At 45.4% G+C, this 25,858-nt stretch overlaps 1 protein-coding gene across 1 annotated transcript in view; it reads right to left on the bottom strand.

Moving 5' to 3' along the window:
• PIP4K2C (phosphatidylinositol-5-phosphate 4-kinase type 2 gamma) overlaps positions 1–22,774 on the bottom strand; it is a 107,865-nt gene extending 85,091 nt beyond the window's left edge. The window contains exon 1 of the mRNA XM_069758569.1: positions 22,427–22,774. Coding sequence (XP_069614670.1) covers positions 22,427–22,774 — 348 coding nt within the window. The remainder of the gene's footprint in view (positions 1–22,426) is intronic.
• Positions 22,775–25,858: the final 3,084 nt, after the last annotated feature.

Below are 25,858 nucleotides of genomic sequence, written 5' to 3'. Positions count from 1 at the left end.
TTCTCTAGAATCTGTTTTTATCGGATTCATTCCCTTCTTTTGGGTATATCATTCAATTTTGGAAGTCTCCCTATACTCTTATGGTCCCTTAATTTGTTTTTTTTCTACTTACCTTCCCTGCACGCCCTCACAGCATCTCATTCTGGCCTCCAGCAGCTCCTGCGGCCGAGCGATCACATGTCACCGCTCATTAAGGGAATGAATATTCATTCTACTCCACACCTATGAGAGTGATGAGGTGAATATTCATTATCTTAATGAGCGGGGACACGTGTTCGCCCAGCCGCAGGAAGCAAGAAAGCGATGCTACGAGGGCACGCAGGGAAGGTAAGTAGGATGGTTTTTTATGCTTTTCTCATGGGGGCCATACATACAAGGATGGGAATAAGGAGCCATGCAGACAAGAATGGGGATGCGGAACCATGCATACCAGAATAGGGATTAGGAGACAATGCATACCCGGCTTATACTCGAGTCATAAGTTTTCCCAGTTTTTCGATGCAAAATTAGGTGCCTCGGGTTGACTTATACACGAGTATATATGGTAATTTGTGGACCGAAGGCAGTATATTAATTTCTTCACAAACATAAGTTTCCTGAATATATTTATACCTAAATGAAGTTTTCACCTTTATTTATTAAGTTAACCCACAGACACCAGATCCCTTTCTTTAACCCCTTCATGACCCAGCCTATTTTGACCTTAAAGACCTTGCCGTTTTTTGCAATTCTGACCAGTGTCCCTTTATGAGGTAATAACTCAGGAACGCTTCAATGGATCCTAGCGGCTCTGAGATTGTTTTTTCGTGACATATTGGGCTTCATGTTATTGGTAAATTTAGGTCAATAAATTCTGTGTTTATTTGTGATAAAAACGGAAATTTGGCGAAAAATTTGAAAATTTCGCAATTTTCACATTTTGAATTTTTATTCTGTTAAACCAGAGAGGTATGTGACACAAAATAGTTAATAAATAACATTTCCCACACGTCTACTTTACATCAGCACAATTTTGGAAACAACATTTTTTTTTGCTAGGAAGTTATAAGGGTTAAAATTTGACCAGCGATTTCTCATTTTTACAACAAAATTTACAAAACCATTTTTTTTAGGGACCACCTCACATTTGAAGTCAGTTTGAGGGGTCTATATGGCTGAAAATACCCCAAAGTGACACCATTCTAAAAACTGCACTCCTCAAGGTGCACAAAACCACATTCCAGAAGTTTATTAACCCTTCAGGTGCTTCACAGCAGCAGAAGCAACATGGAAGGAAAAAATGAACATTTAACTTTTTAGTCACAAAAATGATTTTTCAGCAACAATTTTTGTATTTTCCCAATGGTAAAAGGAGAAACTGAACCACGAATAGCCGTATTACTTACGGTAATGCTCTTTTAATGAGTCCATGACAGCACCCACTGGAGAGATAGGGATCCGCCCCAAGGAACAGGAAACCTACAGAGACATAAAAGGGGGCGGTCCCCCTCTCCTCCTCAGTTTAATTTCAGAGTACCCGGAGGACCGCCAGTGTTAGTCATATATTGCAACCTATCATCAGGTTATAAACTTCATAGAAGTAATTACATTGGCTTTTATCTATTTAGGGAGGGATGTGACTGGGTGCTGTCATGGACTCATTAAAAGAGCATTACCGTAAGTAATACGGCTATTTACCCTTCGCCATGACAGCACCCACTGGAGAGATTTCCAGAGACCAACACCTAGGGGGGGACCACCGTGCTGAGGATAGTCCTGCCAAAGTGTAGGTCAGAGTCTGATGAAAGATTAAGCCTGTAGTGATTATAGAAAGTGGAAGGAGCCAACCAGGTTGCGGCCTTACATACGTCCTCAATTGGAACGTTCCCTTTTTCGGCCCAGGAGGAAGCCACGGCTCTAGTGGAATGTGCTTTAATGCCCTCCGGAGGTTCTATATTCTTGATGGAGTAGGCCAACCGGATAGCATCTCTTATCCACCTGGACAATATTGCTTTCGTGACTCCATACCCTTTCCTTCTTCCCTGAAAGGAAATGAACAGAGCCCTACTCTGCCTCCAACTACTAGTTTTTTCAATATATTGTAAGACTATTCTCCTGACATCTAAAGTGTGAAATTTTTGTTCTTCAGGAGTAGAGGGGTCTTTAAAGAAAGTAGGAAGGTGTATTTCTTGTGACCTGTGGAATTTCCCTGCTACCTTAGGAAGGTATAAGGGGTCTGGTTTTAAAACTAGTCTGTCATGAAATGTGAGAAGGTAAGGTTGATCTATCGACAAGGCCTGAATGTCGCTGACTCTTCTAGCCGATGTTAAGGCTACTAAGAAGGCTGTCTTTAGTGATAAGTGTTTCAGGGATATTGTGTCTATAGGCTCAAATGGAGGATCCGTTAGAGAGTCTAGAACTAGGTTTAGGTCGCAAGGAGCTATTCTAGGTATGTGGACCGGAGTAGCTCGCTCACAAGCCGTGATAAATCGGGATACCCATTTATTACCCGCAATATTATGGCCATAGAGGGCTCCCAGAGCGGACACCTGAACTTTTAGTGTGTTAACTGACAGACCTAATTCTTTCCCTTTCTGTAGAAACTCTAGGATAGATTTTATTGGAACTTCAGAGGGATTTGAACCTGTATGGAACTGAAGAAACTTTTTCCATATCTTGGTATAAATTTTAGTTGTAGATGGTTTCCTGCTAAGCAGGAGTGTATCAATGAGGCCTTTTGAGAACCCCCTGGAATTTAGTATCTGCCTTTCAAATTCCAGGCCGTCAAGTGGAGGCTGTCCACCTGAGGGTGGAAGAAAGGTCCCTGAGAGAGAAGGTCTGGGATTGAGGGAAGGACCCATGGATCCGTCACTGACATTGACTGCAGACACGAGAACCATGGTCTTTTGGGCCAGAATGGTGCGATCAATATTATCCTGGCTTGTTCTTCCCTGATCTTCCGTATTACTTGTGGAAGCAGAATTATCGGAGGGAAGGCATATGCCAGCTTGAATTGCCAGGGTGTTTGAAGAGCATCTAGAATGTCCGGGTGGTCTGCACGGAACCGAGATGCAAATTTCTGAACTTGTCTGTTCTGTTCCGTAGCAAACAGGTCTATCTGGGGCCTGCCCCATAATAATGTCACTTTGTGGAATATGTGAGGATTTAGACACCACTCTCCTTGATGTAGAGTGTGTCGACTTAGAAAGTCCGCTTGTTGATTGTTCTCTCCTTTGATGTGGACCGCAGAGAGGGACAATAGATGATTTTCGGCCAGGGTTAAGATATTCTTTGCGGAAGACATTAGAGCGTCTGATCGTGTGCCGCCTTGTTTGTTTAAATACGCCACTGTCGTAGTGTTGTCTGAACAGACTCTGACGTGGTTTCCTCGTAACTGTGGGAGAAATTGACGCAGTGCATAGTTTACTGCCTTCAATTCTTTTAAATTTGATGAATCTAAAATCTCCTTCTTATTCCATATTCCCTGGCAGAATTTATCCCCCATGTGTGCACCCCACCCGTGGGGACTAGCATCAGTGGTTACCGTGTGGGATGGTGTTATCACCCAAGGGACACCTTCCGTTAAGTTTTTGCTATCCAACCACCATGACAAAGAAGATAACACTTTCCCTGATAATGTTATTTTTGATTCAAGGTGCCCTAAAAATTGCCTCTGTTCCCGAAGTATCTGATGTTGCAATGTTCGGGTATGAAGTTGTGCCCACTGAACAGCTGGAGTACAGGAGGAAAGGGATCCTAATAAGGACATTCCTGCCCTCAAGGACATCTGGGGTTTTTGAATGGCCGCCGCTACTTTCTCCTCTATTAGTGATACCTTTACTTGTGGGAGTAGACACTTATTTTGTGGAGTCTAAATTGAAACCTAGGAATGTCTGGAGAGAAAGTGGGATGAGTCTGGACTTTTCATAGTTGATGATCCAGCCCAGGTTTTTTAGGGTTGAGACAGTGTCAGCTAACCGCTCAGCACACTGAACGGACGAATTTCCAACTACCAAAAAATCATCCAAATAGGGAATGATTAAGGTGTCTTTTTGGCGGAGGTAGGCCATCACTTCTAACATAACTTTGGTGAAAATCCTTGGAGCTGTGGAGAGACCAAAGGGCATGGCTGTGTATTGGAAATGATTAATCTCCCCCTCAAGAGTTACCGCCACTCTTAAGTATTTTTGATATCTGCTGTGAATAGGGAGATGGTAGTAGGCATCTTTTAAATCAATGCCGCCCATTTTACAATTTGGATAGAGGAGTTTAATGGCAGATCTAATAGATTCCATTTTAAACGTATAATTTTTAATAAACGTATTGAGTTTTTTAAGATTTATAATTGTTCTAAAGGAACCATCGGGTTTAGGGATTAAAAATAACGGAGAGTAGAACCCTCTACCCTCTTGTCCCTTCGGCACCCTAACTAAGACATTTTTTACTATGAGATTTTGGATTTCCAGTTCAAGAGCCCTTTGTTGAACTGGTGAGGAAAGGGCTGTTAAAACAAAAGAATTATGGGGAATTTGGAGGAATTCTATTTTCATTCCTTCTTTAATAATATTCAGAACCCAGGAATTTGACGTAATCTTTCGCCATTGGGGAAAGAAAAATTTTAACCTGCCCCCTACTGGGGTAACTGGTACATTAATATTTGTTGTCTCTACGGAAGGGGGGCCCTTTAAACATAGTGCCACTCTGTTTTCCCTCTTTTGTGGCCCACCGTGATGGTCTTTCATTTTGCGTTCTTTTCCCGAACGGTCTTCTCCTAAAGGTCTTCCTATAGAAAGGAATCGGGGGGTCAGGGAAGGCTTTTTTCCCTCTCCTTTGCTTTTTTGAGGATATCATCTAAAGCTTTTCCAAACAGAAACTCACCGTCACACGGGATACCACAAATCTTAGCTTTCGAATGTGTATCCCCCTTCCAACTCTTCATCCACAACGCACGTCTGGCATTATTCACTAGGCCTGCTGACCTTGCTGCGAGGCGTAGAGTCGGCTGACGCATCGGCCATGAATGCTGCTGCTCCTCTAATTAATGGCAGTGCATCCCGCAATTTTTTTCTGGAGACCCCCTGCTCAATCTGTTGATCTAACTGGTCGATCCAAACAAGCATGGATCTAGCTGTGCACGTGCTGGCAATCGTTGGCTTAAATATGCCCGTGGAATCTTCCCATGACCTTTTCAGTGACGACTCTGCTTTTCGATCTAGAGGATCAGAAAGTAGGCCTGCATCCTCGACTGGTAAGGCTGACTGTTTAGAAGTGGAGGCCACAGCTGCGTCCACTTTAGGAATTTTGGTCCATATATTCAATTCCTCGTCACTAAAGGGGTACTTCCTTTTGGAGGCTGATGGGAGAAAACCCCTCTAGTCCTGTTTTTCCCATTCCCTCCTTATTAGTGCCTTAACGGCAGGAATTACTGGGAAGGCTCTTCTCTTCCTTTCTGCCAACCCTGCAAACATGATGTCTTGTGCAGTTTGGTCGTCATTTGTATCCTCACAACCTATCGTATTCCTGATGGATTTTACCAGGTTGTCAACCCCATCAAGGGGGAAACAAGCTCGACCTCCGATGTCAGATTGTGTGGAGGAAGAGGATGATGAATGTGAGGAATCTGAGTGGATGACGCCTTCCTCATCGGACTCAGAGCTGGATACAGCCTTGTCTTTACTGGATTTTTTAGGGGGTGCACTGGCTTGTGTAATGGCCTGCAACTCTTCCCTAATTATGGCCCGTATATCCGTAACTGACATAGATGGACTCTGCATTGTTTCGGTGATACACTGGTTGCAGAGTTTTTTGGGGTGGGCATCTGGGAGAGGCTCGTCACATAATGCACACTGTTTGTGCTTAGATTTTTGTCTCTTTTTGGCCTGGGTGAAAAAGATTTGAGGGAAAGTGTGTCAGCTTTATAGGCAGAGGGGTTTTAACACTCACCCAGTGAAGCTGCACGGTACCGGATCAGGTTGCTGAAGCGCCTTCCTGGATCTGGAACCTGAGGCTTCGCTTCTGCGGCTGGCATCCGAGGACCTCCTGCTGGGTGGCTCCCCTGCTGGGTCCGCCTGGGGACGACATGTTGCATCGCCTGTGCGTTTGCAACCATCCCCTTTTTATAAGCCAAGATCCGGCCATTCAGCCCCACACCGGTGTACTGCGCCTGCGCGAACCGCGCTTCCCCTCACCGCTGTGTGAGTGACGCGGAAGTATACCATTACCTCCGGGTTAGCCAGGGGAATCTTCCACCGCTCCGCGCATGTGCGGCCACCATTATTCCGGCTGCAGCTGGGAGCGGTGTGCCGGCTGCCGCTGCTGCAGAGCCACAAGTCACGGACCTCCTATAAGCCGGTCCGCGTCTGGCGCCTCCTTCGGCCGCACTCCCGCAGCGTCGCACCGGGATTCGGCCAGCCCCTATGGACCCAGCCATCCCACATGCCGGCCAGACGAGGGGGGAGCCGTCTAACGGAGTCTCCCCCGACGCTGCTTCAGGACCGCATCCCCTGCCGTTCCCGCAGAGACCGCACAGGCGGATGCTTGAGGCCCAGGTATGGTTGTAGATTTTCCTTGGAGAATCCAGCGATCCTGTCCCCTGGGAACAGGAAACCTAAACTGAGGAGGAGAGGGGGACCGCCCCCTTTTATGTCTCTGTAGGTTTCCTGTTCCTTGGGGCGGATCCCTATCTCTCCAGTGGGTGCTGTCATGGCAAAGGGTAAAAGTTGTTTTCCAATTTGTCCTGAGTACGCTGATACCTCATATGTGGGGGTAAACCACTGTTTAGGCGCACGGCAGGGCTTGGAAGGGAAGGAGCGCCATTTGACTTTTTGAATGAAAAATTGGCTGCACTCTTTAGCGGACACCATGTCAAGTTTGGAGAGCCCCCGTGTGCCTAAAAATTGGAGCTCCCCCACAAGTCACCCCATTTTGGAAACTAGACGCCCCAAGGAACTTATCTAGATGCATAGTGAGCCCTTTAAACCCCCAGCTGCTTCACAAATTGATCCGTAAAAATGAAAAAGTACTATTTTTTCACAAAAAAAATTCTTTTAGCCTCAATTTTTTCATTTTCACATGGACAACAGGATAAAATGGATCCTAAAATTTGTTTGGCAATTTCTCCTGAGCACACCGATACCTCACATGTGGGGGTAAACCACTGTTTGGGCACATGGTAAGGCTCGGAAGGGAAGGAGCGCCATTTGACTTTTTGAATGAAAAATTATTTCCATCGTTAGTGGACACCATGTCGCATTTGGAGAGCCCCTGTGTGCCTATGCAATGGAGCTCCCCCACAAGTGACCCCATTTTGGAAACTAGACCCCCCAAGGAACTTATCTAGATGCATACTGAGCACTTTAAACCCCCAGGTGCTTCACAGAAGTTTATAATGCAGGGCCATGAAAATAAAAAATAATTTTTCTTTTATCAAAAATGATTTTTTAGCCTGGAATTTCCTATTTTGCCAATGGTAATAGGAGAAATTGGACCACAAATGTTGTTGTCCAGTTTGTCCTGAGTACGCAGATACCCCATATGTGGGGGTAAACCACTGTTTGGGCGCACGGCAGGGCTCAGAAGGGAAGGCACGCCATTTGGCTTTTTAAATGGAAAATTAGCTCCAATCATTAGCGGACATCATGTCGCGTTTGGAGAGCCCCTGTGTGCCTAAACATTGGAGATCCCCCACAAATGACCCCATTTTGGAAACTAGACCCCCCAAGGAACTTATCTAGATATGTGGTGAGCACTTTGAACCCCCAAGTGCTTCACAGACGTTTACAACGCAGAGCCGTGAAAATAAAAAATAATTTTTCTTTCCTCAAAAATGATGTTTTAGCAAGCAATTTTTTATTTTCTCAAGGGTAACAGGAGAAATTGGACCCCAGTAATTGTTGCGCAGGGGCTCGGAAGTGAGGGAGTACCATTTGACTTTTTGAATACAAGATTGGCTGGAATCAATGGTGGCGCCATGTTGCGTTTGGAGACCCCCTGATGTGCCTAAACAGTGGAAACCCCTCAATTCTAACTCCAACACACCCCTAAACCTTATCCCAACTGTAGCCGTCACCCTAATCACAACCCTAACCCCAACACACCCGTAACCCCAACACACCCCTAACCCTAACCACAACCCTAATTCCAACCCTAACCCTAAGGCTATGTGCCAACGTTGCGGATTCGTATGAGATTTTTCAGCACCATTTTTGAAAAATCCGCGGGTAAAAGGCACTGCGTTTTACCTGCGGATTTACCGCGGATTTCCAGTGTTTTTTGTGCGGATTTCACCTGCGGATTCCTATTGAGGAACAGGTGTAAAACGCTGCGGAATCCGCACAAAGAATTGACATGCTGCGGAAAATACAACGCAGCGTTTCAGCGCGGTATTTTCCGCACAATGGGCACAGCGGATTTGGTTTTCCATAGGTTTACATGGTACTGTAAACCTGATGGAAAACTGCTGCGAATCCGCAGCGGCCAATCCGCACCGTGTGCACATACCTTTAGAATTAGGCTATGTGCACACGGTGCGGAAAACGCTGCGGATCCGCAGCAGTTTCCCATGAGTTTACAGTTCAATGCAAACCTATGGGAAACAAAAAAAAAAAAAAATCGCTGTACACATGCTGCGGAAAAACTGCACGGAAACGCAGCGGTTTACATTCCGCAGCATGTCACTTCTTTCTGCGGATTCCGCAGCGGTTTTACAACTGCTCCAATAGAAAATCGCAGTTGTAAAACCGCATTGAAATGCGCAGAAAAAACATGGTAAATCCGCAGCGGTTTAGCACTGCGGATTTATCAAATCCTCTGCGGAAAAATCCGCATAGGACCAGAATACGTGTGCACATCCCGAACCCTAACCCTACCCCTAACGGCAGATTCGGCGGGCGCACTGCATATGCGCCCGCCATTTTGGAAGATGACGGCGCCCAGGAAAGAAGACGGACGGTCCCCGGGAGGCCAGGTAAGTATAAGGGGGGGGGGGGGGGGGAGGATCAGGGCACGGGGGGGGGGGGGGAGGGGCGTCGGAGCACGGGGGGGGTGGATCGGAGCACGGGGGGTGGATCGGAACACGGGGGGGTGGATTGGAGCACGGAGTGGGGGATCGCTGTGCGGGCGGGCGGATCAGAGCACGGGGGGATCGCTGTGCGGGGGGGGGGGGGGGATCGGAGTGCGGGGGGTTTGATTGGAGCACGGAGGGTGTGATTGGAGCACGGGGGGTGTGATTGGAGCACGGGGGGAGTGGGCAGGAGGACGGGGGAGCGGAGCACAGGACCGAGGGGAGCGGACCACAGATTGGGGGGCTGGGGGGGCGATCGGAGGGGTGGGGGCACATTAGTGTTTCCAGCCATGGCCGATGATATTGCAGCATCGGCCATGGCTGGATTGTAATATTTCACCATTTTTTTAGGTGAAATATTACAAATCGCTCTGATTGGCTGTTGAATGTGAAACTGCCAATCAGAGCGATCGTAGCCACGGGGGGGTGAAGCCACCCCCCCTGGGCTAAACTACCACTCCCCCTGTCCCTGCAGATCGGGTGAAATGGGAGTTAACCCTTTCACCCGGCCTGCAGGGACGCGATCTTTCCATGACGCATATGCTGCGTCATGGGTCGGAATGGCACCGACTTTCATGACGCAGCGTATGCGTCAAAGGTCGGGAAGGGGTTAATGGTAAGGCTGTGTGCACACGTTGCGGATTTTTCGCTATAAAAATGCATAAAAAACGCACACGTTATGCATCCAATCATTTAGAATGCATTCTGCAATTTTTGTGCACATGATGCGCTTTTTTCTCAGTAAAAAACGCATCATGTTCATTAATTTTGCAGATTTTTTGCGTTTTTCCTGCTATTTAATGCATTGGGAAGCTCCGGAAAAAAAAAAAGCGTCAAAAACGCACAAAAAACGAGACAAAAACGCATGCGGATTTCTTGCAGAAAATGTCCAGTTTTGCTCAGGAAATTTCTGCATGAAAACCCTGAACGTGTGCACATAGCCTAATGGTTATTTTTGCCTAAATAAGATGCTTTTGTTATTGCGTTTTTTTTTTGTTTTTTTTGTTTTTTATGGAGGAGCAGTAATCAAAAACATCCGTTAAGGAGTTTCAATTTCTTTTGCCTTTTATAGCATTTACTATATGGGATAAATTAAGATTTTGTTGGATCAAACTTAAAAAATGTATACTAAATGTGTTGAATTTTTACATCTTTATTTTTAAGGGAGAGAAGGGATAGATGATATTAACTCTGTCCCTTCACTGACAGTAGATCATCTTTCTGTATACACTGCAAAACTAAAGTATTGACAGAATACAGAGAAAATCTGCTCCTGCCATCTACTCACCTCCCTAAAGCTGAAATCTTGCTTTCCATGTGCAGCACCACAATAATGCCTAGGCAGCAGGTGCACTCTCTGGGTGTTATGTTAGACACCAGTCTTTTATTCACCCCTATATACAATCTCTTGCCGCTTGCCCCTAAATAACATCTCTAGAATCAGCCCCTTTCTCACAATGGAAACAACAAACCCTCACTGTTGCCCTGATCCACTCCCGCCTTGACTACTGTAATTCTCTATTAATTGGCCTCCCCTTCACTTGACTTTCCCCTCTCCAGTTCATCCTTAATGCAGCAGCCAGGGCCATCTATCTGGCTAATCGTTATTCATATGCCTCTGCTCTGTGCCAGTCATTGCACTGGCTGCCCATACCTTACTGTGGGGCTAAGGCTACGTTCACATTTGCGTTGTTGGGCGCAGTGTCGGCGACGGATACCCACGCATGCGTCATGCGCCCCTATCTTTAACATGGGGGGGCGCATGGACATGCGCCGGTATGCGTTGTCATGCGTTGTATGACGCATGCGTTTTTTTTGGCGCACCAGACAGGGCGCGGACGACGCTACAGGTTGCCGTTTTGATGCATCACATTTCCGAAGAAAAACACATGCAACGCACCTTCGTCGTAAATGCGCCAAAACACACATTAGTGTCTATGAAAAACGCATAGGGTGCAGGTGCCTGCGTTGAGCCACGTTTGACTTAATGTATTTTTTGGGGGCGTTTTTGATCTTCAATTGTATAGGACAACACATGCGTCAAAAAAACACTGCGTTGTGTATGCGTTTGACGTGTGTTGTGCGTTGACGACGCTGCGCCCAACAATGCAAGTGTGAACGTAGCCTTACAGGATCCCATTTAAACTGCTTGTTCTTACCCACAAAGCTCTCCAGTGCGGCACCCCCCCTACATCTTCTTCCTCATTTCTGTCTACCATCCTACTCGCTTGTTAAGCTCCGCAAGCGACCTTCCGCTCAACTCCAAGACTTCTCCCGAGTTGCGGCAATTCTCTGGAATTCTCTACCCCAAGAAATTAGGACTAACCACAACTTGCGCACTTTTAGACACTCCCTAAAAACACATCTGTTTAGAGCAGCCCATCACATACTCTAATTGAAGTCCTTTTATATATAGTCCATTCTCTACTTCTCTGATCATAACTCTCCAACAAACTCCATCATTCTCAAAAGCACCACACATACTGGCTGGTGAGCAGCTCATGCAGCCTTTAACCATCCCCCATTCCCTCAAGATGTATGGACCATCACTGTAAATAAGCACCTGTACTTTGTCATCCCCTCCTCATTGTAGATTGTAATCTCTTATGGGCAGGGTTTTCATTAGCTCTGCATTAATTATGGTATTATCATTAACTTTGTTATATCTGTTGCATACGAACTGTTGAATTGTAAAGCGCTGAGGAATATATTGGCGCAATATAAAGATTATTATTAAAATAACATTGTCTTATAAAGGCCAATGGCTGAGATGGCGGCCATGGAGGCCTTTAGCAGGCAACCAACTACCATAACAAGCCCATCGGCACTGCGTCAAAGGTGGATGTGGGTGTGAGGAGGGTGACGAGAGCCAGTGCATGTGCACAGTGGCAAGCAATCATATACATGCTGTCAGATATTCACACTGACTCTAACTTTACAAAACATATATATGTTCTGTCATTAATTCATACGACTTTAGAAAAGTGGAGACGTATTAATATAAATATACTAGGTTATTCAGTCTAATGTCTCTATAAAAGATTTAGAAAAAATACATAGAGGAGTTGGAACTTTGGCTTACAGACGCCACAGCCCGGCCTGTACACTGTGTTCCTGATCTCAGCATCAGGACTGCACACACCAGCACTGTAACCTTATAAAGCAGCGGCCTAAGCTCATCTCAGATAGAACACTGCAAAACCATCCATAGCTCATTACACTAATTTAGCATGGGCTCATAACTGTACCTGGTTGGGTTCTGTTTGTACTGGGGCCTCATTCACACTTACATACTGGTATTTGATCAGTATGTTGTTCCAACCCACCCCCACAAAAAAATAAAAAATCAGTGAAGGATGCACACATGTAGACACGTATTGCATATTAGTTTTTCTGCGTTTCAGAAGAACTTCTGGTTTGAAGGATGCAAAATACTGATCAAATAGGAAAGTGGGAATGAGACCCGATGTTCCCAGGTCTATATGCTCTTCATGGTTATACAGGAAGTCTTTCACCCTTTAGCCAAGACCAACTGTATGTATCCATCACATAAGGAATAGCATCTAGATCCCTGGGGGTCTACCTGTTGGGACCCCCACCAATGCAGAGAACAGAGACTGAGAATGGAGCAGTGTTGGATCATGAGCACTTCCCCTCCATTCACTCTTAATGACACTACCAGAGATGGAGGGAAGCAGTCGGCTGATATTCAGCATTCCCATAAGAATGAATGGGGTAGCAGCACACTATATTTATATAGAGCTCGTCAGAACCCCAGTTCTCTGGATTGGTGGGGATGCCAGCAGTCAATCCCCCAGAGATCGGGAGGTTATCCCTTATCCAAGAGACAGGAGAGAAATTCCTTCCAAACTTGAATGTAACCCCTTTAACAATTAACACGGATATACTTCAATTAGTTAAAATGAGAGTTGATATCAGTTAATTTTAAAAGTGTATTTTTTTTTAAAGGGAAGATAGTATGAAAAAATTACTGTGTGTTAAAGGGAACCTATCACCATCAAAAAGGCTATTAACCTGCAGATATGTGCTTAATCTGAAAATGAATAGCGTTACCAACCTGCCTGGCACCTGAACGATGCTGGGTGAAAATGTTCTTTATGCTCCCCAGCAGCATTCTGTTTCAGCCAACGCTCCGAGTATACTGAGTGGCCGCTATAACCGCTCCCCCAGTCCGGACCAACACTGGCTCTGCATTAGGTCCAGCTGTCAATCAGGACCGGTGGCGAGCTTACAATAGCCGCTCTGTAAACTCAGGGCGGTGACTGAACCGACACCTAGGCATCGGGGTGGCACGAAACCGAATGCTGCCAAGAAGAATAAAGGTCATCATCTTCCCGCAGCGTTCGGCTACGGGCAGCATAATAATGCTATTAACCCCATATCTGCAGGTTAATAGTGGTTTTTGCTGGTGACAGGTTCCCTTTGAAAGGGATTTCACCACTATTGACAGTGATCGTTGACCAACAAACAATTAACATTGGAGACTGGGGTAATATTTGTTATTCCGTACACTTACTGATAAGAATGTAGTGGAGCCTAAGCACCTGATGCTCATAGAAAACACATTTTTGTCATTGGTGCACGAGATGGAGTGCACTTTTTTTTTTGTTGGGGAAAAAGAATGTACAGCAGTTACCAAAGTAGTGACACTGACAGGTGCCCCTAATGGTAACTTTCATATTGACCACTGACATCCCATACAGGATTATCAGTCTGTGTCTGGAGTACTGCGTAATTGGGAAAACTCCCCTTAATGGAAAGTGGACTCCAAATGCTCTTACATACCTAATATAATAAGTAAATCAGTTACTCACCCTCCCCAGGTCCACCACCTGCTCAGGTTCCTGAGTTTTGGTTGCAGAGGTGATGTCACATTGACAGCTTGAATCACTGCTGCAGCCAATCACTAAGCTCAGTAGCTGTGTCACTGCTGTGCGAGCTGCTGAGCTCAGCGATTGGCTGAAGTGGTAAAATGCATCACCAATGCAGCCGAAACACCAAAACCCAAGCACACAGACAACGCTGGACTCGGGGAGGGCAAGTAACTGCTCTGTTATTTTAGGTATGAAAGCGTTTCAAGTCCATTTTATTTGAAGGGCATTATTATGACACTTCCATAAGATTTCCAAGGCCTCGTGGGTATCAGCATGGCATTAAGCAACACTACTTGGTGTGACATCACTGTGCTGCCCTAACCAGAATATTTTTACAAATGACTCTGGATACTTCAGGAACAAGTGAACAAGGTACGGCAGGAAGGGAACAGCTCTGCATCACTGACTTCGAGCTATGTACCCCCTCTGCCCCCACCAATTATGGTACATACAAAGTGATTATTTCTCAGATTAATGATAACAGAGAAACAGCTACTGAAAAAATGTAAATGGCTGACCCCAGAAACTGGCATTTCACCTTGAGTAACAGAGGGCCTGCATACAGGCTAGAAAACATGAAAAAAGAAAGCTGTGCAACAATGGGACAAACACCAACCAAAAGGGGCACAGGCCAAGTCTGGTGCACAAGACAGATGCATACCCTAACCAATACAATACGGTCCCTGCTAGAAAAGTCACATTACACAATAGCGTGTGTAGTCTGGGACTTCTGGGCTTATCAGAGGTTCAATTATCATCCCAGATAGGATTCTGTGTTCACATTACAGACTATAACCAGGTATGTAAACTGAGAGCCCCTCCCCCCGGAACAACCAGCCGCAGGAGAGGCCCGGGAGCCCTCAGGGAACAACTAGCCGCAGGAGAGGCCCGGGAGCCCCCAGGGAACAACTAGCCGTAGCAGAGGCCCAGGATCCCCCAGGGAACAACTAGCTTCAGCAGAGGCCCAGGATCCCCCGGGAACAACCAGCCGCAGCAGAGGCCCAGGATCCCCCGGGGAACAACCAGCCGCAGCAGAGGCCCAGGATCCCCCGGGGAACAACCAGCCGCAGCAGAGGCCCGGGAGCCCCCAGGGAACAACTAGCCGTAGCAGAGGCCCAGGATCCCCCAGGGAAAAACTAGCTTCAGCAGAGGCCCAGGATCCCCCGGGAACAACCAGCCGCAGCAGAGGCCCAGGATCTCCCGGGGAACAACCAGCCGCAGCAGAGGCCCAGGAACCCCTGAGGAACAACCAGCCGCAGCAGAGGCCCGGGAGCCCCCAGGGAACAACTAGCTGTAGCAGAGGCCCAGGATCCCACGGGGAACAACAAGCTTCAGCAGAGGCCCAGGATCCCCCGGGAACAACCAGCCGCAGCAGAGGCCCAGGATCCCCCGGGAACAACCAGCCGCAGCAGAGGCCCAGGATCCCCCGGGGAACAACCAGCCGCAGCAGAGGCCCAGGATCCCCCGGGGAACAACCAGCCGCAGCAGAGGCCCGGGAGCCCCCAGGGAACTGCCAGCCGCAGCAGAGGCCCAGGAACCCACGGGGAACAACCAGCCGCAGCAGAGGCCCGGGAGCCCCCAGGGAACTGCCAGCCGCAGCAGAGGCCCAGGATCCCCCGGGGAACAACCAGCCTCCCTGGGGATCAACCATATACATGGTATATGTAATACATATACCATGTATTACAGTAATATCAGAAAACAGGTGTAGATTACACAATGCACCAGAGAAGTGTTATGGTATACAGTGCTGTGCAAATGTTGTAGGCAGGTGTAGAAAAAGTACACAAAAATAGAAGTATTAATTACACTTTGCTAATTAGTAAAAGAAAGTAAGTGAAAGAACAAGAGAAAAAACTAAATCAACTCAATATTTGGTGCGATCACCCTCAACATTCATAACGGCATCACCTCTTCTAGGTACACTTGTACAAAGTCAGAGATTTTGAAGGATGAGAGTCAGATGTGCAAGTAAACAATTATACCAAACTGTCAATATTTATCATAATATTAACATGTAAGTTCAAGTACAGTCATTAACTGAAACAAACCTGTGTAGGAGGCTTAAAACTGGGTGGGGAACAGTTAAAACTGAAAAGGTGAGGTTGTGGAAGACAGCTTCATGACACAGGTTATAAACTGAGTACAGCAAAAAAACACAAGGGAATTACACAACATGCCAAGGAAACTTAGTGCAGCAGATGAAAGACGTGTCACACTTGCATTCACGTTCGGAAGAAGTCCAGCAGTTTCATCAGTTTAGAACTGGCAGCAACCAGCAAGACCCAGCTACACCCATCTACTGTTTGGAGAAGGCTAGTTAGAAGTGGTCTTCATGGGAGAATTGCCCCCAAAACGTTATATCTTCCAAATGAAACCAAGGTTAAAGGGAACCTGTCACCCCCCCAGGGAGTTTTTAAGTAAAAGAGCCACCTTCAGCAGGACTTTGGCTATGTACACACGTAGTCTGGGTCCACTGCGGATTTTTCCGCAGCGGATTCCAGCAGATTTGATAAATCCGCAGTGGAAAACTGCTGTGGATTTACCGCGGATTTTCTGCGTATTCCATTGCGGGTTTACAACTGCGGTTTTCCATAAGGGCAGTTGTAAAACCGCTGCGGAAAACGCACAAAGAAGTGACATGCTGCGGAATGTAAACCGCTGCGTTTCCGCGTGGTTTTTTCCGCAGCATGTGCACAGCGTTTTTTGTTTCCAATAGGTTTACAGTAAACGCATGGGAAACTGCTGCGGATCCGCAGCAAAATCCACATCGTGTGCACATAGCCTAAGGCTGCATTCTGTGAAGGTGGCTCTTATTATTTCAGCATTCCTAGGGATGCTAAATATGATTTTTATAAATTTGGCGCCATACCTCTATTGAGTCCGGGGGGTATTGAGCGCTGTGAGACACTTTAGTCAGGGGGAGAAAACGTACCCCCCAGACTCAATAGAGGTATGGTGCCAAATTTATAAAAAAGTGATCATTTCAGCATTCCTAGGGATACTAAACATAAGAGCCACCTTCACAGAATGTAGCCTTAGTGCTGCTGAAGGAAGCGCTTTTACTTAAAAACGCCCGGTATGGTATGAGTATGGTATGGTAGGGTTTGAAGGAACCTCCTGGGTCATCTGGTCCAACCCCCTGCTCAAAGCAGGGATTCCCTAAATTATCCCAGACATATCTGTCCAGGCACTGTTTGAAGACTTCCATTGAAGAACTCACAACTTCTCATGGCAGCCTGTTCCACTCCTGATCACTCTCACGGTCAAAAAGTTTTTTCTAATATCTAATCTATGTCACCTCCCATTCAGTTTCATCCCATTGCTTCTAGTCTTTCCTTGTGCAAATGAAGATAAAGATGATCCTTCTACATTGTGAAAGCCCTTGAGATATTTGTAGACAGATATTAAGTCTCCTCTCAGTCTTCTTTTTTGAAAGCTAAACATTCCCAAATCCTGCAACCGTTCCTCATAGGACATGGTTTGCAGACCGGTCACCATTCTGGTCGCTCTTCTCTGAACTTGCTCCAGTTTGTTGATGTCTTTTTTAAAATGTGGTGCCCAAAACTGGACACAGTATTCCAGATGAGGTCTGACCAAAGAGGAGCAGAGGGCAATAATGACTTCACGTGATCTAGACTGTATGCTTCTGTTAATACATTCCAAAATTGTATTTGCCCTTTTTGCTGCTGCTGCATCACACTGTTGACTCATGTTCTGTCTGTGATCTATTAGTATACCCAAGTCTTGTTCACATGTGCTGTTGCTTAGCCCTATTCCTCCCATTCTGAATATGCCTTTTTCATTTTTATTGCCCAGATGTAGTACTTAGCATTTTTCCCTGTTAAAAACCCTTCTGTTAGTTGCTGCCCACTGCTCCAGTTTATTTATATCTTTTTGAATCCTCTTGCTCTCTTCTCTAGTATTAGCTATCCCTCCTAGCTTTGTGTCATCAGCAAATATAATCAGTGTACCCTCAATTCCTTCATCTAAATCATTGATAAAGAAGTTAAACATCTATGATTCTATGGTTGCAGCATTTCAATGACAACATACTTTGAAAAGTCGTCCGGAGACTATGTGGCTAAAGTGCAGCACAAATTCATCTCAACTACGACTCCACAGCACTGGACACTACTGAGCATGTGCATAAAGTGCAGCACAGATTCATCTCAAATATAAGCCAGCACCGAGTCTAGATGGGATTACATGAAGAGACAGAAGGATTCATGCAAGCCTACATCCACACGAGATTTGTGGTTAGTTCTCCAAAATCGTTTAGCGCAGCCCTTCCTCCATTCAAAAACTGTGTGCAGGTGTAAAGAGAAAACCTTATGCTGTATTGATAAAAAATAAAGTTATCACACCAAATATTGACTTAATTTAGTTTTATAATTTTGCTTTGCAGCATTTCCCACCTGCCAAAAACATCTGCATGGTTTTTTTTCCTTTTACTGTATTTAAAGGGACACTGTCACCTGAATTTGGAGGGAACAATCTTCAGCCATGGAGGCGGGGTTGTTGGGTGTTTGATTCACCCTTTCCTTACCCGCTGGCTGCAATATTGGATTGAAGTTCATTCTCTGTCCTCCGTAGTACATGCCTGCACAAGGCCAGATGTTAGTGTGTAGGCCGGTATAATATCGGCGTGCACTATGCTATGTGTAGGGTATGTATAATATCAGGGTGCACTGTACTATGTCTAGGGTCTATAATATCGGGGTGAACTATACTATGTGTAGCATATGTAATATCGGGGTGCACTATACCATGTGTAGGCTATATATAATATCGGGATGCACTATACCATGTGTAGGCTATATATAATATCGGAGTGCACTGTACTGTGTGTAGGGTATATATAATATCGGAGTGCACTGTACTGTGTGTAGGGTATATATAATATGGGAGGGCCCTATACTATGTGCAGGGTATATACAATATCGGGGTGCACTATACTATGTGTAGGGTATATATATCGGGGTGCACTATACCGTGTGTAGGGTATATATAATATGGGAGGGCACTATACTATGTGTAGGGTATATAATATCAGGGTGCACTTTACTATGTGTAGGGTCTATATATATGTCGGGGTGCGTTATACCATGTGTAGGGTCTAAATATATAATATCGGGGCGCACTATGCTATGTGTAGGGTATATATAATATCGGGGTGCACTATACTGTGAGTAGAGCATAATATCGGGGTATACTATGTGTAAGGTATATATAATATCGGCGTGTACGGTGTATAGGGTATATATATCGGGGTGCACTGTACTATGTGTAAGGTATATATAATATCCGGGTGCACTATACTATGTTGGAAACAGGAACACATGGGCTACTTGCACAGTGAACAAGTCTGTATGATCATGTTCACACACCACCAAGAAACCTGAAGACACAAAAGAGAATAGTAAAACCAAAAACACTCAGTTTGTGTAGGGTATATATATCGGGGTGCACTATACCCTGTGTAGGGTATGTATAATATCAGGGTGCACTATACCATGTGTAGGGTATGTATAATATCGGGGTGCACTATACCATGTGTAGGGTATGTATAATATCAGGGTGCACTATACCATGTGTAGGGTATGTATAATATCGGGGTGCACTATACCATGTGTAAGGTATATATAATATCGGGGTGCACTGTACTGTGTGTAGGGTATGTATAATATCAGGGTGCACTATAATATGTGTGGGGTATGTATAATATCGGGGTGCACTATACTATGTGTAGCCATAGAATGTAAGTCCGCAAGGACAGGGTCCTCTCCCCTCTGTACCAGTCTGTCACTGTAAACTTGTTTACTGTAAACAATATCAATAACTCTGTATGTAACCCCTTTCTCATGTACAGCACCATTGAATTAATATTGCTATATAAATAAATAATAGGGTATGTATAATATCAGGGTGCACTTTACTATGTCTAGGGTCTATAATATCGGGGTGCACTATACTATGTGTAGCGTATATAATATCGGGGTGCACTATAACATGTGTAGGGTATATATAATATGGGAGGGCACTATACTATGTGTAGGGTATATATAATATTGGGGTGCACTATACCGTGTGCAGGGTATATATAATATAAGGGTGCACTATACTATGTGTAGTGTATATATATAATATGGGAGGGCACTATACTATGTGTAGGGTATATATAATATCGGGGTGCACTATACTATGTGTAGGGTATATATATAATATCGGGGTGCACTATACTATGTGTAGTGTATATATAATATGGGAGGGCACTATACTATATGTAGGGTATATATGATATCAGGGACCACCATACTATGTGTAGGGTATATATAATATCGGGGTGCACTATACTGTGTAAGATATAAACATATATAATATCGGGGTGCACTATACTATGTGTAGGGTATAAATAATATGGGAGGGCTCTATACTATGTAGCGTATATAATATCGGGGTGCACTATACTATGTGTAGCGTATATAATATCGGGGTACACTATACTATGTGTAGGGTATATATAATATCGGGGTGCACTATACTATGTGTAGGGTATATATGATATCAGGGACCACCATACTATGTGTAGGGTATATATAATATCGGGGTGCACTATACTGTGTAAGATATAAACATATATAATATCGGGGTACACTATACTATGTCTAGGGTATATATAATATCGGGGTGCACTATACTGTGTGTAGGGTATATATAATATCGGGGTGCACTATACTATGTGTAGGGTATGTATAATATGGGAGGGCACTATACTATATGTAGGGTATATATAATATCAGGGGCCACCATACTATATAAAATATCAGGGTGCACTACACTGTGTAAGATATAAACATATATAATATCGGGGTACACTATACTATGTCTAGGGTATATATAATATCGGGGTGCACTATACTGTGTAGGGTATATATAATATCGGGGTGCACTATACTATGTGTAGGGTATGTATAATATGGGAGGGCACTATACTATATGTAGGGTATATATAATATCAGGGGCCACCATACTATATATAATATCGGGGTGCACTATACTATGTGTAGGGTATATATAATATGGGAGGGCACTATACTATGTGTAGGGTATATATAATATGGGAGGGCACTATACTATGTGTAGGGTATATATAATATGGGAGGGCACTATACTATGTGTAGGGTATATATAATATGGGAGGGCACTATACTATGTGTAGGGTATATATAATATGGGAGGGCACTATACTATGTGTAGGGTACATATAATATGGGAGGGCACTATACTATGTGTAGGGTATATATAATATCGGGGTGCACTATACTATGTGTAGGGTATATATATAATATCGGGGTGCACTATACTATGTGTAGTGTATATATAATATGGGAGGGCACTATACTATATGTAGGGTATATATGATATCAGGGACCACCATACTATGTGTAGGGTATATATAATATCGGGGTGCACTATACTGTGTAAGATATAAACATATATAATATCGGGGTGCACTATACTATGTGTAGGGTATATATAATATCGGGGTGCACTATACTGTGTGTAGGGTATATATAATATCGGGGTGCACTATACTGTGTGTAGGGTATATATAATATGGGAGGGCACTATACTATGTGTAGGGTATATATAATATCAGGGTGCACTATACTATGTGTAGGGTATATATAATATGGGAGGGCACTATACTATGTGTAGGGTATATAATATCGGGGTGCACTATACTATGTCTAGGGTATATATAATATGGGAGGGCACTATACTATATGTAGGGTATATATAATATCAGGGGCCACCATACTATATATAATATCGGGGTGCACTATACTATGTGTAGGGTATATATAATATGGGAGGGCACTATACTATGTGTAGGGTATATATAATATGGGAGGGCACTATACTATGTGTAGGGTATATATAATATGGGAGGGCACTATACTATGTGTAGGGTATATATAATATGGGAGGGCACTATACTATGTGTAGGGTATATATAATATGGGAGGGCACTATACTATGTGTAGGGTATATATAATATGGGAGGGCACTATACTATGTGTAGGGTATATATAATATGGGAGGGCACTATACTATGTGTAGGGTACATATAATATGGGAGGGCACTATACTATGTGCAGGGTATATATAATATGGGGGTGCTCTATGATACATGTACATCTATATATATTGTACATGACATTTTTAGTTGTGCTGTAAGACGATGAAGTAGCACTATCCGCAGGCTGTGAGACTCCTGGGACTTGTAGTTCTTTATCTACCGTAGAGCCACAGGTGGTATAATGTCTATGTGATGTGTGCACCATGGGACCCGACAGACCCCGGCCCTGCTGCGCCCCCTTCCCACCGTCTCGGCTGTGCCGCCCCCCGGGCACCAGGTCAGGGACCCCGCTCCGGCACCGTCCCGCACTTTCCCCGTCACCCGTGGCCGCAGGCCGGGCCTCACCGAGTGATTGACTCCCCACATGAAGACACTGACGAGCGGGTCGCTGGCCCGGAACACCTTCACTTTCTGCTGCACGAAGTGTTTCTTCTTGGTCTTAGTCTTGGCTGTCGTGGTTGGCAGAATGCTGACAGCTGCCGAGGAAGTAACGGGCACCGCGCTGGAAGACATGTCAGCCCCACGGCGCCGCCAGCCACCACGACCCCCGAGCCTCCTCCTCTTTTTCTTCTTCTGTCCCAAGCCGGTGCTCCCCCGCCCGCTGGGACTGTTGGTTCTCTCCGCCCCTTGCAACTCACCTGAGCGCCGGACGCGCCTGCGCAGCAGCACCCTACCTCCACCCTGCCGGCTCATGGGTCATGTGACTGAACGCCAGGCGCGCCCTCGTCGCCATGGAGATTTTATTCCGAGAAGCTGGAATGCCGTACAGCAGCAGCCATTTTGATTAGTGGCAGGAACAGGGAGTGTCACAGATAATGCGAAGTGTTCTCCAGGGTTATGTCACTTAATGTCTACAATGATGTGTGCACATACGCCCAGGTTTTCACACAACTCCTGTCCCTTCTTGCGCCTGAAATATCCCACTCTGGCTATGCTCATACATGTTGGTATTGTAGTCACATCATCATTGTGAAAGAAAGTATAACAATCCTGCTAAATAATAATGTCTGCTAGGTGAGGCACACCGGGACCCTTGCCTTTGGGAGATTGGGGGTCCCACAATTCTAATCTGATGCCTGCAGTTGCCAGACACTTAAAGGGAACCTGTCACATGAAAACCGCTATTAGCCTGCAGATTTAGGGTTAATCTGCAGGTTAATAGCGTTCTGACCATGCCCGATGCGCACACGGATACCCTCTGCCAGGAGGAAATTAACTTTATTCTCCCCAGCAGTGTTCGGCGTTCAGTCAGGGGGCAGCACCGGTGCGGGTTCAGTCATGGAGGCAGCAACGTTGTGGGTGCAGTCATGGGGGCAGCACCGGTGCGGGTTCAGTCATGGGGGCAGCACCGGTGCGGGTTCAGTCATGGGGGCAGCATCAGTGCGGGTTCAGTCATGGGGGCAGCATCGGTGCAGGTTCAGTCATGGGGACAGCATCAGTGTGGGTTCAGTCATGGGGGCAGCATCGGTGCAGGTAGTCATGGGGCAGCACCGATCTGGGTTGTCATGGGGGCAGCATCGGTGCGAGTTGTCATGCGGGCAGCATCGGTGCGGGTTCAGTCATGGGGGCAGCACCGATGTGGGTTCAGTCATGGGGGCAGCATCGGTGCGGGTTCAGTCATGGGGGCAGCACCGATGTGGGTTCAGTCATGGGGGCAGCATCAGTGCGAGTTCAGTCATGCGGGCAGCATCGGTGCCGGTTCAGTCATGGGGGCAGCATCGATGTGGGTTCAGTCATGGGGCAGCACCGATGTGGGTTCAGTCATGGGGACAGCAGCAGCAGTGCAGGTTCAGTCATGGGGGCAGCATCAGTGCGGGTTGTCATGCGGGCAGCATCGGTGCAGGTTCAGTCATGGGGGCAGCAGCAGCAGTGCAGGTTCAGTCATGGGGGCAGCAGCAGTGCAGGTTCAGTCATGGGGGCAGCAGCAGTGCAGGTTCAGTCATGGGGGCAGCAGCAGTGCAGGTTCAGTCATGGGGGCAGCAGCAGTGCAGGTTCAGTCATGGGGGCAGCAGCAGTGCAGGTTCAGTCATGGGGGCAGCAGCAGTGCAGGTTCAGTCATGGGGGCAGCAGCAGGGCAGGTTGGATAGCAATCATTTGATGATCAGTGATACATGTCTACAGCCCAAAATTCTGATATGAAGACATCAGCTGTATTCACGAACTGTCAAATGATGATAATTACAGTCAAATTAATCTGTTTAAGTTTCTTCACCTTCAAAAAAATCTAGAACACTTTATATTTTTTTTATGGACAGGTCAAAAAGTGCCCTATTTTTATCGACTGTCCTGGCATTTCTGGATGGTTGGCAGCTCAGGCTCGGAGTTACATTGGTGGTGGAACCGATGATACGGCCATTTCTCCAAAGTGTCGCAGGAGGCGTTTTTAAAAAACACAATGACAGGCTGTATGTTATTCCTGCCACTGTGCACAGCCGGCGTATCCTAAAGGTGATACCATGCCTGCAGCGTCTCTAGACTTGTCTCCTATCAAGCACATCTGGGACGTCATTGGTCGATAATTGTAAATGGAGCCGCCAGCAGTGAACCTTGAAGATTTGCCCAAATGCCTTCAGTGTGGCAGAAAAATCCATATCCATTAATAACCTCATCGATAGCAGCCCAGGTGTGTATGTGCCAGTATTTTTGTATGTTGCGTTCTTACTCCATACTGGAAAAATCCAGATGTTTAAACATTGTTTCCATATTTTCATCATTAGGATATCATTAACCCCTTCATGACCCTGGGCATTTCATTTTTTTTGTTTTTCACTCCCCTCCTTCCCAGAGCCATAACTTTTTTATTTTTCCAAAAAAAGAGAAAGGTAGAACGGCACTAGGTAAGGCGAAAGTCAAGAGATGGTGAACGAAAATGCTACACAGACAAATGTTTCATGTGACCATGAAGCGGTGGTGGTTACAACTCGCACTGTGATGCTCGACCAAAAAGTGATCCATCATAAGAAATGCGAAGAAAAAAGAAATAGTGGCACTCACCAAGCGATGTATTTAAAAGTCCTTTTATTCTCCCACTTAGCGGGGTGAGGACATACCTCTAGGGCGGCGGGTATACATGAAGGACATGTCCTGTCTGCTCCTTGCACCTTCATGTATACCCGCCGCCCTTGAGGTATGTCCTCACCCCGCTAAGTGGGAGAATAAAAGGACTTTTAAATACATCGCTTGGTGAGTGCAACTATTTCTTTTTTCTTCGCATTTCTTTTTTTATTTTTCCTTCAATATTGCCATGTGAGGGCTTGTATTTTGCGGGACGAGCTGTACTTTTAAACAACTCCCATTGGTTTTACCATGTCATGTACTAGAAAATTGGAAAAAAGCGTGGTGAAATCACAAAAAAAAGTGCAATCCCACACTAGTTTTTTGTTTGGCTTTTTTGCTAGGTTCACTAAATGCTAAAACTGACCTGATATTATGATTCTCCAGATCATTACGAGTTCATAGACACCAAATATGTATAGGTTCTTTTTTATCTAAGCAGTGAAAAAAAATTCCAAACTTTGCTAAAAAGGAAAAATTGTGCAATTTTCCGATACCCGTAGCGTTTCCATTTTTCGTAATCTCGCGTTAGGTGAGGGCTTATTTTTTGCGTACCGAGCTGACATTTTTAATGATACCATTTTTGGTGCAGATCGCCCGTTATTGCATTTTAATGCAATGTCACGGCGACCAAAAAAATGTAATTCTGGCGTTTCAAATTTCTCGCTATGCCGTTTAGCGATCAGGTTAATCCTTTTTTTATTGATAGATTGGGCGATTCTG

This window comes from Ranitomeya imitator, chromosome 3 (genome assembly GCF_032444005.1).
Source record: "Ranitomeya imitator isolate aRanImi1 chromosome 3, aRanImi1.pri, whole genome shotgun sequence".
Classification (NCBI taxonomy): domain Eukaryota; kingdom Metazoa; phylum Chordata; class Amphibia; order Anura; family Dendrobatidae; genus Ranitomeya; species Ranitomeya imitator.
The sequence above is the reverse complement of the archived record's forward strand: the minus strand, read 5'-3'. Positions and strand labels throughout refer to the sequence as shown.